At 42.1% G+C, this 17,271-nt stretch overlaps 1 protein-coding gene across 7 annotated transcripts in view; it reads left to right on the plus strand.

The window, feature by feature from the left end:
- The window catches only part of STAU2 (staufen double-stranded RNA binding protein 2), a 353,166-nt gene that overhangs the window by 26,875 nt on the left and 309,020 nt on the right, over positions 1–17,271 (plus strand). For all 7 annotated transcript variants that reach the window (XM_089661030.1, XM_089661034.1, XM_089661035.1 and 4 more), the window contains exons 2-3: positions 7,856–8,093; positions 9,970–10,100. In XM_089661030.1, coding sequence (XP_089517156.1) covers positions 7,865–8,093; positions 9,970–10,100 — 360 coding nt within the window. In that variant the 5' untranslated portion in view covers positions 7,856–7,864. The remainder of the gene's footprint in view (positions 1–7,855; positions 8,094–9,969; positions 10,101–17,271) is intronic.

The raw sequence follows: 17,271 nt of genomic DNA on the forward strand, positions 1-17,271 counted from the left end.
ATTTCAGGCCTCATTTGTTGTGTAGTGCTTCCCTCAACTTGCTATGTACATTGTGATATTCAAATTAGACAGGTACCACCATTGCCATTACTTCCCTATTACAGATCGGTAATAGAGCTTAAAGTCTATCTTCCTTGGCAACAGCTTTCCCTTAATTATAGGGTCCACCACTTTTCCGTCCTCATTTACTACCTTCCCACGGCAAGAAGAAGTATTTACAAAAAAAAGCTTCATTAACCCTCTTGACTACTTGATAATTCTGTGCATCATTTACTAGTAATCGATGCAAATGCAGAGAACTATATAGTGTCATTTGTTTATTAAAAACATAAAAATAACAATAAAACCATTCAACTCACATTTACCAAGTGGTCACAGCAACATCAAAATCTGTTTGTGGCTCTCTCGACACTACCTTCAAGCACAAATAAGCATTCCTGGCTGAAATGCTGGCCGAAAATGCATCAGCTGGAGTTGAGTGGAACACACAAAACCAGGATTGGTATGTGCATGAATGTTATATATATACTATATTCGCTTATAATGTTTTATTTTTTTAAGGGGTTATTTGGAGAGTTTTTAACTCTGCAGATATTTGTATTGGTATTTTTAGTTGATTTCCATTCAAAATTTATCTGCAGTTCCACCTGCAAAAAAAAAAAAAAAAAAAAAAACAGCTACAAAAACTGTAGCTGCTGACTTTTAAAATACAGCCACTTACCTGTCCCTCGGTTAAGTGGTGTCCTCACCACGGCTGGTTTCACCGGCCATCTTCTCTCCCTGGTGCCGACATAGTCAGTGGCTTGTGGCTTCACAGCCGGGTGCCCGCTGTGTATGCGCAAGAAGCACTGCACTTTGTGAATGCCCACGTAGTCTTCTGGGACCTGTCACTTGTCCCAGAAGACTACGGGGAGGGAGGGGGGGAGGACGACTTCTGCTTCTGATCGCCCAGGCAAGCGCAGCTTTAGTGGGAGCGAGTACATGTCAAATTCAAGTACCCACTCCCCCAAGGTGCCAATCCTTAATGGGGAGCAGGGAACAAAGGCTTAAAATGGAACTTCACTCTCTCAATAAACATTGACTATTTTTAATCCTATTCTGTTAGCATTTGTAAATACGGTGGGTATAGAAAACAAGCTCCCCCCCCCCCCCTTTAAAATAATAATTTTGTTTCTTTGCAGCCTGAAAAGAAGACAGACAGTTTTTGTTTTATCCAGCTGTACTTACTCAGGGCAACTTATAAGTGAAAGATATAACACCAACGTGTTAGAAGAAATTTTAAAAAAGTTCAAAAACAGAATCGCTGAGTTGGAAAAATGATCACCCCCTTGTGCCTGTATTTTGTTGAAGCACGTTTTGCTTTATTTACAGCTGTTTGCTTTAATTACATTTAGTCTGTTTGGATATGTCTCTACTAACTTTGCACATGTAGACTTTGCAATGTTTGCCCACTTTTCTTTGCAGAACTGTTTGAGTACAGTTAAAGCAGAGCTCCGGGCAGAAATGTTATTACATATTTGTACAGGTGCTTCCATACCTTCGTTTTACAGTGCACAGTTCTCTTGCCTGTCAGTTATCCAGCCTTCTTAAGTCAAGAGCTGTCTGACCCCCTCATATCCTGTTCACAAGACTGATGGCTGATGTGCCCTCTATGCCCTCAGCCATAGGTCTTGGACAATCCCCTCTGTTCTCTTTAGTAGAGGTGGGGGACACGTAATCACACTGCTGCTTACTGCAGTGGTTGGACCCAGGAGACTCCTGGTCTGATCCACCCACTGTACTGTGTCATTGGATGCTCTAGCCATTGCACTCCTGGTCTGCCTCACCTCCTATGACCAGACACCTCACTGTGGGGAAACGATATGAAATGAGAGCAAAGCAGGGCACAGAAACTTCTGTGGGAAGAGTCCGAAGCACTTTGGGTATGTTGCACACATGCCCACAATCCCGCCCATACAGACTCTATATCCCAGGGCAGGCTGGGATATGTAGTCTGAGTGAGTGACAACGAGCACTAATAGGAAGTGACATCACTGCTTCCGAGACACCTCCTCCCGGACTGAGAAACTTTCAGAGCAGAATGATGCCATCACAACTTTTAAAACAGTGAGATTTTTACAAAATACAGTTTTGAGCAATACAATGTCAGCGGTTTTGCCTAACTGACTATACTGGACTACTGTGCTAATGTAATCACCATCCTAAAGTTCTTCTTTAAATTTGATGGTGACCATTTGTGGATTGAAGTCTTAAAGTCATTCCACAGATATTTAATGGGGTTTGAGTCTGGGCTCTGAGTCGGCCATGCAAGGACATTCATCTTTTTCTCCTTCAACCACTGTGTGGTCATTTTTGCTGTGTTCGTTGGGTCATTGTCATGTTGGAAGGTAAACCTTCTTCCTGTTGTCCACTTTCTGGCAGAGGGCAGCAGATTTTCTTCAACAATGTGACAGTATTTTGCCCCATCCATTTTTCCATCTATCCCGACAAGTGCTCCAGTCCCTCCATTCTTTACTGTAGGAATGGGGTTATTTGGATGTTGAGCTGTATTGGATTTCTGCCAAACATATCGTTTAGTGTTCAATTTTAGTCTCATCTGACCAGAACCTCTTATTCCATGTGGCCTCAGAATCTTCAAGATGCGTTTTGGTAAAGCTCAGTCGTGACTTTCCTGAGGAGTGTTTTTTTTTTTTTTTTTCTCTTGGAACCCTCCCATAGAAGACACATTTGTGGATAATTTGTGATATTGTTGTCGCATGCACACAATGACCACTCTGTCATAAATTCCTGCAACTTTTTCATAGTTGCTGTAGACCTGTTGGTAGCCTTTCTGACCAGTGTCCTCCTGGCTCTTTCATCCAGTTTGGAGTGACGTCCTGATCCAGGGAGGGTCTGTGTTGTACCAAATATCTTTCACTTCTTAATAACAGACTTCACTATTCTTCTAGGCATTGATAAAGCCTTTGATTTTTTTTTGGATCAATCTTCTGACTTGTGCTTGTTCACAACTTTATACTGGAGATCTTTTGACAGTGCCTTGCCATCCATAGTTGATTGTTTGCTTCGATTGTTTGCTTCAGGGACTGAAATGTTCCAGCTCTTTTAATTCTGACCAATGACCACAGCTGATCACAGTTGAAAGTCAAGTGGCTTTGTGTGCCATTCAGAAGGCAATTATCTACACCTGATTGAGTTTACCAGTCAAATTTAGGAGTGGGGTGATCTTTTTTTCCAACTCAGTGATTCTGTTTTTGAATTGAAAAAAAAAATTCTGACATGTTGGTGTTGTAGCTTTCACTTGGATGTTAGCAGTTGCACATACAGCTGGATAAAACAAAAACTGTTTTTGTCTTCATTTCAGGCCATGAAGCAACAAAATGTGATTCTTTTCTATACCCACTGTAGATAGGAAGGTATATTATATATACTTGTTTTAAACTTTTTTTTTTTACATTTCTTCAGTTACTGGTTTCTAGGCCTAGGCAAATGATGTCAAACATTCCAGGAGTCTTCAGGAGGGGAGGAGGGGTTTTCTCAGCTAAACACACCCTCCTGCCTGCATGCCTGAGCTAAGGACAAACTGATTCCAGGAAGTAAATACTACATTAATCAAGATGGCCACTGCCAGAAATGCTAGGTGTTTTTTTTTTTTTCAAAGTGATTTCTCAGAAAAATAAAGCATGGAGACATGGATGGATAAGGGAATTTGCCTTGCATGGTAAATTTAATAGAAATTTTGTTTTGTAATGCTGAGATGCAGTGCGATTTTCACTTTAAATTCTAAAGGGGAGAAATTTCAGTGTTTTTTATTTAAGGTAAATTTAGTGCTACAGTGTTTTGCATACACCCTAGTTTGTGTTTTGGGAAGTGCAAAAATTCATGTTAATAAAAGGAGAGCTATAAACCATTGGCCACATTTATTTCAAAAACTTAAACTACAGGGAAGTCTCATTTATTCCAATGCTTTATTGTACATTTCCTAAGGCAATGTATTCAGGAGATTCCAAATGTTTAAACAGAATGTGCAGATGTTGTGTCTTCCAGTAAAACTACAGAAATTCAAAATTTTTAGTGACGCCTGGACTCTATATATGAAGCCATGCTGTTGTCATAGATGCAGTTGTCCTGCTGAAATATGCAAGACCTTCCCTGGAAAAGATGGTGTCTGGATGTGCTGCATATGCTGTAGTAAAACCTGAATATACAGGGGTTGGGAAAAAAATGGAAACACTACATGATTTACCGGTGTGAATGTGACGAAAGTGGCAGTGATATAATATTCTTTTGGTGTCGCTGTGTGATGAGACACCTAGCTAACAGGTGGGAAGCCTCATGTTTGTCATTCACTGGGTGCACTGCTAGTAATATGGAGTCATGTCAGAGCTTACGGAGTGCAAAGAGGGCAAATTGTTGGTGCCCGTTTAGCTGGTGCCAATGTGACTTAAGTTGCCAATTTATTTGTCGTGCCACGAGGTACAGTATCAAAGGTTGTGACAGCATATACAGTTGCTGCCATCATTTTCAAAATTAACAAGATCAAAACCACGCAAGTGATTAAATTGGAAAGTGAACAAAGTAGCAAACACACTGAGATTATCCTCTTTTAAACGAATAAATACCTGGTGTTACACTAATATAACAATCAAAGTGATATAAATCACATAATAAATAATTCATAAATGTACAATTGTAAACCGTGAATAAAATGTTCAAAGATAAGCCAATGACCAAAAAGTAAAGTGCAAAATAATTTATTATATGTGCGACAGACCCTTTGAGGGTATATGAAACGGTCCCCTTTTATGGTGAATCATTCCAAATCTTTGTTCTATCTTATGTAACCACCACTGTGACGACAAGTTGGAGGCTTACCATATCTTTTGACCCCTAATTAAAGGGGGTCAACATACGCTTTGTTGAAAAACATCCAATCTAGACTCCTGTGTCACAAGCCAGACCGCATGTATCCTCAATTGCTCCTCAAGCCATCCTGATCTCACAGGGTTAACCTACATTCATGTAAAAATTAAAAGAAATGCCTCTCAGTGCAGATAGTTTGCAAACCATTTATTAAAAGAAGGGAAACGCACTTACAAACAACATAAACTTTCCAGTGTTCATTAAAACAGTCAAACAGCAGGGAACATTATAAACGGCAAATATTACGCAATAATGTCACAAGGGAGGCTCCGACCAATGCGTTTCATCATACCAGACGTCTTCTGGGGCTCATCTCATCATTGGTACATTTTCTCAATTTAAACATTTTGATATGTTTTCTGTTGTGAATAAAATATGGGTTTGTTAGATTAGCAAATTCTTTGCCTTCTGTTTTTATGTAGATTATACACAATGTCCCAACTTTTTGGGAATTGGGGTTGTACTGTATATATCTCATGATAAGACTCATTTGCATTTGAAATGGCTTTTTATCAAACATAATTTGATATGATGCAGAATGTATAGTTGGCTTGATAACTGTGAGCCCAGAAGCATGAAAGCTGCCCCAAACCACAACATTTCCACCAACGTGCTTCACAGTTGTTATGAGGTTCTTCTCTCAAATTGCTGACTTTGGTTTGCGTCAAACATGTCTACTGTTACTATGACCAAACGACTATCTCTTTTATTACCAGTCTTCAGCACATTGTTCCAGAAGGCTTGGTGTTTACCTGTCTGTTCAATGGCAAACTGTAATCGTGCTTTATTGTTTTTTTTTTTCTGACAGCAAAGGATTCTTCTTAAAGAAGAAACCTTTTTTTTTCCTGTGCTTACCAAGCTTACATACCACCTAATCTTTATCACTGGATTCTGATTTCAAGTAGTGGCACTCTAAATGTAGGGGTATAATTAATTTTTCCATATGACACATCTGAATTTTCATTAATTTACATAATGAGAGTGAATATACCAAGTCAGTTTTATGCATTTTCTTACTTTATTTCAGTATAGGTATTATTTGAATCAAGATCTAATGTTCAAGATTGCCTGTTTAAATCTGTCGAAAAAGTCAACAATTTCCGTTGGATGTACTTAATTTTTACATGACTGAGATATTGTATATACACACACAAACAATTTATTTTAAATATAGTTTGTTAGGCCTCACATACACAGATGTCTAGAAGCTGCAAAGTCCTCTTGCATAAGAATTCCTGGCACTTTCCTGCACCCAGGGAGCCACAGGTGGTGCAGACAGCCATCAATATAATTGAGTGGCTGTACGTGCCACCTGCCGCTCCCTAGGTGTGGAAAAGCACTGGGGATTTTACGCTAGAGGACTTTGCAGTTTCTAGAAGTGTGTGCAAATGGGGCCTTAGGCCTTAAAATATACCCTGCCTTGAAATTGGACTTCTCAGAATATGAATAACCTCTTGACATGCCCCATAACAATACATATCTTTTTTTAAAAAAAATCTACCATTACCAATAAAAAGCAGTCAACCTTAAGACCAGTGACCTTGCCTAGGCTGAGATGATGTCATCTGTGTGCTGCAGGCAGGAGGAAGCATTTCTTCATTCTCCTCTCCCCAGTGAACAGACTGCAACATTGTAACTTTGTAGTAGGGTGAGCGGCAGCAACTGGGGGCTGATCTGTGTCATACATTTATGAACACAGCCAAAAACTGCACAGGCACGAGGAGTTAAATTATAGGGCCTTCTCTAAGCTAGCATCAAAGCCCAAGAAGTAGATACTGACTATGGATAATACCTGAACATAGGTGACCCCATTCTACTGGAGAGAAAAGCAGATAAAGGCATTTTCAGGGAAACTACTGTGACCTCTTTGAGAGGTAATGAATAACTGTAAATTTGCATGTTACTTGGAATAATTGCATATAACAAATATATTGTATGCTATGTCTACTTTAATTATGTCTGTTTTATACAGTTTTGTTGGACACATAACACATAGTCCGTGTTTTCGACAAACGTTTTCTAGCAAGGCCCCTTCGACTGACGTTGATCAGTAGATTGACTTCTGTTGAGCAGGGGCAGTCCCACACGGATTGTACTTTTGGCCCGTCCCTGCTTAACAAGCCGAATTCTGATCAATCCGTGGTCAGGTTTGGAATGTTATGCAAAATCTTTTGTGGTATGTATGGAGCAACTGTTTTCTTGTACTTGTTAGGTTAAAGTGGTGTTTTTTTTTCCAGTTTTGCAGTCAAATTTAAGAAAACTCGACTATCTTTATGTATTCCCATTCACAGAGCATGCATATACTTTTTTTTTTTTTTTTTTTTTTTAAATTTCTTACTTTTTTTTAAGATATTTTTCAGGGCGTGAAGTCATAACTGACTGCAAGGGTTTTTGAACAATGTTAAAGCTTCCCATGCAAGGTTTAGCAGAGACCGGTCAATTTTCGATCCATCCATTTTTTTTTTTCAACATTCTATGGCCATCATTCGAGTACGCTGTGCATGGGAGCCCGCCTGGGTCTGTCTCTCTCATTGGCTCCCACTGCTGTCAATCACAGCCAGTGAGTGGGGAACGAGCACACACAAGTGCCCCCAAAACAAACTGCTTACTTTGGGGGCACTCAGTGGGGGAGAGGGGCCAGGAGTGCTGGCTTGGGACCCGAGAAGAGGTGGACCATGGTTTTTTTTTTTTTTTTTGCAAAAGAAAAAAAACCCCAAGCCTTTTAATATCACTTTAAGTGTTTGCTTTTCTTCTTCTTTATGTAATGTTATTCTCAAAGATGATGTTGTTTTATTGTGCTGCAAATTGTACGAGTGGCTGACTGTGTTGGTTGTTAAAAATGACACATCTTGTCAATAAATCTATATCTGATTTTGAAAACTGTATAGAGAGATGAATTATTGTACTTAATCCAGTTTTTTTTCTTGCATTGCAGAGCTAGAGAATGGCACACATCAAGGCACCATCATCTGCATCCATGTGTGACTCTTCTTTTTCTTCTGTGCTACCCACTCCTGCCACCAGTGCCAGTCAGATGAGTGTGCAAAGCTCCCTAAATGGGTCCACTGCAGAAATGGCCACAGGCAGCCCCCCTGAGAGTTTGGTAGATTCTTCTTCCTCTGTGAGCTCACCAGGTGTGGCTGCTGAAGATGGGAAATCCAAATTCTTGGAAGGTACAGTCAGATACGTTATAATATCTGCTCTACTGTGTGCAAAAAGTGGTGGTGCTCAAATGTGAACCTATCAATTTGCCCATTGAGACCAAAGTAATAGGTTCTCTATGGTCCATTTCTTCTGTAACATGAAATCCCCATGCCTTCCCATTCACTCTCCACAGCCCCAAGTAAACTGTCAGAGCTTACACAAGGCTTTGCACCTTCTCCCCATTTCCACAGGTTAGTTCTCGGACTTGTTTTATGGGTGGCTTAGGCATAGTGGAAGATGGAATGGACATGCTCCCCCATACCTGGTATTGCTAAGGGCTTTGGGGATTGAGGGAGCACAGGGAAGGAAGTATTAGTGGCTGATGAGGTTGGCTATAAAGACAGCCTGCTTCATTGTCCTAAATGGTCAAAGTAACTGGCTTACTTTAAAAGATAAACTTTTTTGTTTCACCAGAGATGTGTAAAGCAGCACTAAGCCTACAGCTAGCCATACATGTTTAGATTTTTCTCATTGGTCTCGCTGGCTGAATCAGAAAAATCACTCAATTGCTCCATCCTATGTAAACAATGTGTAAGGAGGTATTTTCACTGTTGGCTGTTGTATTTAGCTGCAGCATCCACAGCTGTTTGAATACCTGAACATTGACTGCATATTACTGGATGCAATCAATGTTTGGCAGACAATATTCCACCCACTTCTTTCGATTATGAAGTCAAACTTTAAGCTATTTGACAAGGTCACCCAGCTCAAATTTTATCAGAATCTGCAGGAATCAATCAAAATTCAAGTCGTGTATAGCCATTTTAAGAGTGGGAAGGCCAGACCTATTACAGATTTCTACAGGCATCACTATGGACAGATGCCAGAGAAACCATTGCACGGGGTGATCTTTTGGAGCATGTGTGAAGGTGGAGGGTGCATGGAAAATCCCAGAAAACCTGAACTCCAGGCAGTCTGCTAAATGCACAGATGAAATACATATTATGGTGCAGTTTTACTTTCCAATGGATTTTTATTTCTGTCTATCCATTCTTGAGATTTACACAGCTCTATAACACAGCATGGGCAGGTGGATGACACCACATTCTTTATGATAATTATATACTGTGCAAGGGCTAAAGTGGTGTCCCATCATCTCAACCTGTTGATTCAACAGTGAGTGAGCATTAGGATACTGATGAGAGGTCATTCCTCTGCTCATTTAATTTTTTTCCTATCAACATGTACCTTGTCAGGGCATTTGCCTTCAGGGCACTTTATTGGCTCCAATTGCAGCCCCCCTCTCCTCCCAGTCTGAATGTAGCTGTGTAGGGGACTGCATTGATATCAAGTCAAATTCAGGTACTTGCACTAGTTATATTAAAAAAAGATACATGTAATGATGTATTAAAGCCCATCTCTTGACAAAAAAAAATGATCCCTTGCAGCAAAGCAGTGTCCACGAAACAGTGTTGGTTATCTGCTCCTTTGCTTCCCCGACAGTGCCCCCCCCCCCCCACAATTTGGCAGTGGAGTGTCCCTTGGTGTCCATGTTCAGAGTAGGGATTATAGACCCTTCTCTGGTCTTGATGAAGTCAGGACTCTAGAGCACAGGGGTGCAGAAGCTGCAGGAGGACCGGGTAAGTATATTTCTTTTACTGTTCCCCTAGACCAAAATTTGCAATTAACCCTAGTGATGCGGTCACAACCCCACTGCAAAGGTTAACTTTATATTTTCCCTGAATTGGGCTTTGATGAATACAGAGTTTAACCTTAAAACCTATTTTGTGAAGTATTGCCATCAGTTTTTGTTACCAAAAAACCTTTATATAACTATTTTAAAGAAGCCTGCTCAGATTTGCTCCAAACATTCTAATCTAGAATGATCTGTTTCTGTATATCCAGTGCCTCTCCATGAAAACATGACAAACCCCAAAGAGAAAACGCCAATGTGTTTGGTGAATGAGTTAGCCCGCTTTAATAGGATTCAGCCACAATACAAACTTCTGGATGAAAGAGGACCAGCGCATTCCAAGGTAAAGTTACTGAATCTACCTGTAGATACCGCTAAATGAAAACTCATGTAAATGGAACAGTAAATGCTAAAGTATGTACAGTATGTTTATTTATATGGGTAGTATGGATGAGCTTGAGTTTGGACATAGCCCAAGCTCATCACTAGTCCTGAAAGCACTGAAGTCATATGGTTAACCACTTGCCTACCGGGCACTTATACTCCCTTCCTGCCCAGACCAATTTTCAGCTTTCAGCACTGTCAAACTTTGACAATTACTCAGTCGTGCAAAACTATACCCATATAAACTTTTTGTCCTTTTTTTCACACAAATAGAGCTTTCTTTTGGTAGTATTTAATCCACACTGGGTCTTTTATTTTTTGCGCTATAAATGAAAATACAACCAAAAAATTTGGAAAAAAGAAAAAAAAACAGTTTTCTTTGTTTCTGTTGTAAAATTTTGCAAATAAGTAATTTTTCTTTATACATTTTGGCCAAAATGTATACTGCTACATTTCTTTGGTAAAAATAACTTAAATCTGTGTATATTATTTGGTCTTTGTGAAAGTAATAGTCTCTACAAGCTATGGTACCAATAATTGAAAATTGATCACACCTGATGTACCAATGTCCTATACTGTATGTCCTATCTCATTTTATGAGACACGAACAAGCCAGGACAGTACAAATACCCCTCAAATGACCCCTTTTTGGAAAGTAGACAGTCCAAGGTATTTAGTCAAAGGCATAGTGAGTTTCTTGAAGTTGTAATTTTTTCCCACAATTCTATAGAAAATGAAGATTTTTTTTTTTTTTTGTTCAACAAAATTGTTATTAAAAGGTTATTTCTCCCACACGGCATATGCATACTTGCAACAACACCCCAAAACACATTCTGCTACTCCTGCTGAGTATGGGTATACCATATGTGTGAGAATTATTCACAGCTTAGCCACATACAGAGGCCCAACATGCAAGGAGCACTGTCAGGAGACTTAGGGGTATAAATTACACATTTAATTTCCTGACTACCTATTACACTTCTGAAGGCCTTGGAGCACCAGGACAATATAATTACCCACAAAATGACCCCATTTTGTAAAGCAAACACCCCAACGTATATTCTGTGAGGCATAATGAGTCTTTTGAACATGTCATTTTTTTTCCACAAGTTTTCGGAAAATTTGGAAAGAAAATTAAAATGTGTTTTGTTTTTTTTTTACACAATGTTGTGCATTTATAGATATTTCCAACACATAGCACGTACATACCAAAAATTACACCCCAAAATACATTCTGCTATTACTCTTGAGTAGGGGGATACCACATGCGTGAGACTTTTCCACAGCCTGGCCAGAGCCCCAACATCCAAGTAGCATCTTTAGGCCTTCTAGGGGCAAAAAGTACACATCTAATTTCTTGACAACCTATCATGTTTTTGAAGGCCCTGGAGCACCAGGAGAGTGGAAACACCCACAAAATTACCTCATTTTGGAAAGCAAACACTCTAACATATTTTTTGTGAGGCATAATAGAGTCTTTTGAACATGTGTTTTTTTTTTTTTTTTTTTTCCACAAGTTTTAAGAAAATGTGCAAAGAAAATGAAAACGTATTTGTTTAAAACAAGTTGTCCATTTAAGATAATTCTCACACATACCATGTACATACCAAAAATTACAAAACCCCAAAATACATTCAGCTACCTCTCCTGATTATAGCAATAGCAAATGTGACATTTTTCCACAGCCTGGCCACATAGAGAGCCCCAACATCCAAGAAGCACCTTAGACGTTCTAGGGGCAAAAATTATACATCTAATTTCCTGACAACCAATCACGTTTTTGAAGCCCCTGGAGCAACTTATCCTTCCAATTCAGGGCCAGCACTTTGTCGTTTCTTAGGCTTGCTGATTCCCTCCTTTGTAGCCTGGTATTCACTAGAGATTGTGAGAAGCCCTTCCTGTTTATTCGGGAGGTACTGCAGGCCAAGGTTTTCTCATGGTATAGGTGTTGGAAAAGGGCAGACTGGTATAGAAATTATCCATGTAAATGTGATAGCCTTCTTGGAAAAGTGGATAAACCAGGTCCCAGACAATTTTTCCACTTGTTCCAATGTAGGTTGGGCACTCGGGGCTGGAGCTGGGAATATTTGCCTTCATATACGCGGAACACATAAATATCCCGAGGCTCTTTCACAAAGCTTGTAGAGCTTTACTCCATATCTGGCCCTCTTACTTGGAATATATTGCTTAATTTCTAGCCAGCCAGTGAAATGGACAAGGGATTCGTCAACAAAAACGTTTTTATCAGGGACAAGAAGTTAAGCAAATCTTTGGGGAAAAAATTTAAGAAGTTGCCGAATTTTGTATAATTTGTCATAGTTGGGATGATCTCTGGGAGGGCACTGGGTATTGTCACTTAAATGAAGGAAACGCATGATCATCTCATAGTGGGACCTGGGCATTACAGCAGAATAAATTGGCATGTGGTGGATTCGGTGTGTGGACCAGTATGCATGTCCTTAATTTTTTTTGTAAGCCCCATGTTAAGGGTGAGGCCCAAGAATAACCTAAATTCCTCCAATGTAAGAGGTCTCCATTCACATGGACGGGCATAGGATGAACTGGGGTTGTTAGAAATGAAATATTGGGCAAAAAGGTTTGCCTGGTCCACAATAAACTGTGGTAAAGTGTCGGGTAAAAATAAATAAAAAAAAAAAATCAATAGCTGAAAAATTCTCAGTGTTGGCCTGCACACCTGACCGTGCGGTGAAAGAGGGAATGCTTGCTGATCTGGAGTTGGAGGGCAGCCATAATGGGTTGGCAAAAGCATCTAGGAGGTACGCTTTGGTCCCTGATTCTTGGGGTTGATGGAATATTCCAGTGATGGTACTGGGTCTTTCCTCTATGGTTCTAGCATCATTGGCGTTTGCAGATTGACCATTGGGGTGTATGGCGCTGCTGGTGGCTGCCTCATTGTCATAGTTCCGTATTCTTTTAGGAGGGACCCTTTCCTCTTCTGATTCAGTCACTGATGCACTGCTTTCTATGGGCTCATACACTGAATCAGAATTGGAGAGTGAGAGCTCTCCTCTGCTCTCATCCGTCGTACTGAGGATTTTGAACGCCTCCTCACTAGTGTAGATTTGTTTTGACATGGCTGGCTCTGGTGGCACTGGTACAGGTAGACTGCTGATGTTGGCTGTAGGATGGGTACTCTGGTGATGGTGGCTGTGTGATGGTACTCTGCTGATGGTGGCACTGATGTACAACAGGTGCACTGCTAATGGGCACTGCTGGGTGACAGGTACACTGCTGGGCACTGCTAGGTGACAGGTCCACTACTGGGCACTGCTGGGTGACAGGTGCACTACTGGGCACTGCTGGGTAACAGGTGCACTGCTGGGTGACAGGTGCACTACTGGGCACTGCTGGGTGACAGGTGCACTGCTGGGTGACAGGTGCACTGCTGGGTGACAGGTGCACTGCTGGGTGACAGGTGCACTGCTGGGTGACAGGTGCACTGCTGGGTGACAGGTTCAATGCTGGGCTAAAGGTGCACTCTTGATGGTCACTGATGGGCGACAGATGCACTGGTGGACAACAGGTACACTGATGGGCAACAGGTGCACTGCTGGCCGGGAGACAGGTACACTGATGGGCAACAGGTGCACTGCTGGTCGGGCGACAGGTACACTGATGGGAACTGATAGGCGACCGGTGCACTGATGGGCGGGCGACAGGTGCACTGAAGAGTGACAGGTGCACTGCTGATGGGCACTGATGGGCGACAAGTGCACTGATGGGCGACAGGTGCACTGCTGATGGGCACTGATGGGCGACAAGTGCACTGATGGGCGACAGGTGCACTGCTGATGGGCACTGATGGGCGACAGATCTACTGATGGGCGACGGGTACACTGGCACTGATGGGCGACGGGTACACTGGCACTGATGGGCGACGGGTACACTGGCACTGATGGGCGACGGGTACACTGGCACTGATGGGCGACGGGTACACTGGCACTGATGGGCGACGGGTACACTGGCACTGATGGGCGACGGGTACACTGGCACTGATGGGCGACGGGTACACTGGCACTGATGGGCGACGGGTACACTGGCACTGATGGGCGACGGGTACACTGGCACTGATGGGCGACGGGTACACTGGCACTGATGGGCGACGGGTACACTGGCACTGATGGGCGACGGGTACACTGGCACTGATGGGCGACGGGTACACTGGCACTGATGGGCGACGGGTACACTGGCACTGATGGGCGACGGGTACACTGGCACTGATGGGCGACGGGTACACTGGCACTGATGGGCGACGGGTACACTGATGGGTAATGATGGGCGACGGGTACACTGATGGGTAATGATGGGCGACGGGTACACTGATGGGTAATGATGGGCGACGGGTACACTGATGGGTAATGATGGGCGACGGGTACACTGATGGGTAATGATGGGCGACTGGTACACTGATGGGTAATGATGGGCGACTGGTACACTGATGGGTAATGATGGGCGACTGGTACACTGATGGGTGACAGGTACTCTGATGGGCACTGTGACAGGGGCTCTAATGTGTGTATGCATTGTAAAAACTGTAACTCACTGTCAGAAGATTCCTATCCTCATACAAGATCTGTGTGTGACAGTGAGTTACCGCTCTGTGTTTACATTTGTCATGTGGTAAAGAACCGCAGCCAACGGCTCTTTACCACGATCTATGATGATCTGTGTCCAAGGGACACAGATCGCCAGCAATCCCCGTGCTCACGTGGCCATGCATGCGCGGTGTGCTCTTGCGACCGCACAAACGCGGTTAGAGTGGGAGGACGTCATATGACGTCCTCTCAGAGGGAGAGAACCACTGCCTGTCCGTCATTTCCATATATGGCGGATGGGAGACGGTGTTGTCCTACTACAAGAAGTAATCAGCTGTGGCTGAAGAGGATGGGTTTACATCAGGAGGGCTATGCAGAGTTCATAGGTATACTCTAAATCTGCTGGGAGGAATATATGGGCTACCATTGCTGATCTCCTCCTGAAAAGGCAATTTGACTGACTGTTAAGTTGATACTGTTACTTTCTGACTCTGTGGCCCAGAGTAAGCATGTAGCCGGTGCAGCTATAACTCCTGATTTTGATATTTGTTTAGTTCACCAGAAAGTCTAGAAGCCAAGAGATTAGTCTAACAGCCAGACAACCTGCCAGCGCCTGGTAATTTCCGACTGGGCAGAGTACTGTTTTGTTTACTAACAGTCCTCCTCCCTGTCGGCTCGAGCGCAGCCATCCAGAGCAGTGTGCTTACAGTGAAGCACACAGACACCACCCCCCTAGTAAAACACTCCCTGCACATAGTTAGCCCTGTGATTGCCCCTCATATTAACCCCTTCCTGCCCAGTGCCATTAGCTAAGTGTTAGTGCTTTTTTTTTTTTTTTTTTTTTTTTTTTTTTTTATAGCACTGATCACTGTTTTGGTGTCACTGGGGATGTCAGTGACACCAAGTCAGTTCCCCCCAGTGTCAGAATGTCCTCCGCAGTCCCGATTATAAGTTGCTGATTGCTGCCATTACTAGTTAAAAAAAAAAAAATTCCAGTGTATATATACATATATATTGTAAATGCTATAACTTTCACGTAAACCAATTAATTTACACGTATTGGGATTTTTTTCTTCAGCAAAGACATGTAGCAGAATACATTTTGGCCTAAATTTATGACGAAATTAGATTTTATAAATTTTTTTACTGGCCATGTTTAATAGCAAAAAGTAAAAAATATTGTTTTTTTTCTCACAATTGTCGGTCTTTTTATTTTTTTTTATAGCGCAAAAATAAAAAATGTGGAGGCGATCAGATACCACCAAAAGAAAGCTCAGTTCCTGAGGAAAAAAGGATGTAAATTTGGGTGCAGCGTTGCATGACAGCGCAAGTGTCAGTGAAAGTATTGCAGCGCCGTAACGCAAAAAATGGCCTGGTCAGGAAGGGGGGTAAATCCTCAGGAGGGCAAGTGGTTAATGAACATCTGCAGGCAGACCCAGTAGAAAGTGACCATACCAGCTCCTAGTTTCTTGACAAGTGTGTTGTCAGCTGCAGCAATTGAGAACCAGAATTTCTGATCACGTGATCACAATGACAATAAATCATAGTGATCAACAACATGGCAGTGTTTAAAAGCAGTCTAATATTGGCTGGCTGAACTGCTATTGTGCCTTTCAGCTGGCATGCTCCAGATTTTAAAAAGATATACAGCCTGTGAAAAAGGTGTTAAAAGGTTTTTAAAAACAGTTGTAATTTTTTTAATGTAAATAATATTTTCTCTTCCATTCAGTGAAGGACACAGCCAGATCTTCTGATCATAACAGATGGGTTTGATTATACCTCCTGCAGGAGCAGTATGCTAGGTGCAACAAATAAGGAAAACATCCTAGGTACTGCTTCTGTTGGAGGCCAAATCCCTCATCTGTAACAAACTGCTCAATTGTTTGCCCAGCGCCTAGGAGTTAGGAGCTGGGATTTTTTCCTACTCCAGCTTCTGCATCTGGCTTTACTATGGACTGTCTCCATCTGCTTTTGAGTGAGGGTTCTGCGTCTCATGGTCACCTCTTTTGAAGCAGTCGCTTATGTGCAGCACAATTCTAGGCCCCTGCATCAGGAAATTTTGTCCAAGTGGCTCATGAAATCCATGCTTTCTGGACAGATCATTTGTCTGTCTCATTGGGCAAAGGCACTGCTGTCTTAATGTACTCATTCTCATCTATTGCTGTCCAGGAAGTCCTTTTTCCCTCTCAGCTGACTGATCAACATAACGGATGCATGCTTCTTTGGTTGGGGGGGGAAGTGATGGTTCACTTGTTGGTGCAGGCTTGTTGGAATTAGGAGGAAACCAGGCTTCCCGTCATCATGCTGGTACTCTGGGTGCTTCGTCTTTCCCTCTTCCATTGGGCGGCTATTCTCAAAGGTTACCTGATGTGGCTATCAGACACAAAGGCGTACCAAGGGCTTGGCAGTGGCATTGGAAGTTTCTCATATACTCAGTTGGGCGAAATGCTATGTCCCAGCTTTGTCTGCAGTTCATGTTCCAGGAGTGGGCAACTGGCAGGCAAACTATCTCATTTGCCAGAGTCAGGATTAGAGGGAATAGTCTATTTACACAAAGGTCTTTCACCAGATTTG

This window comes from Staurois parvus, unplaced genomic scaffold, assembly GCF_062004578.1.
Source record: "Staurois parvus isolate SC_StPar_1 unplaced genomic scaffold, SC_StPar_1.0 ptg001302l, whole genome shotgun sequence".
NCBI lineage: Eukaryota > Metazoa > Chordata > Amphibia > Anura > Ranidae > Staurois > Staurois parvus.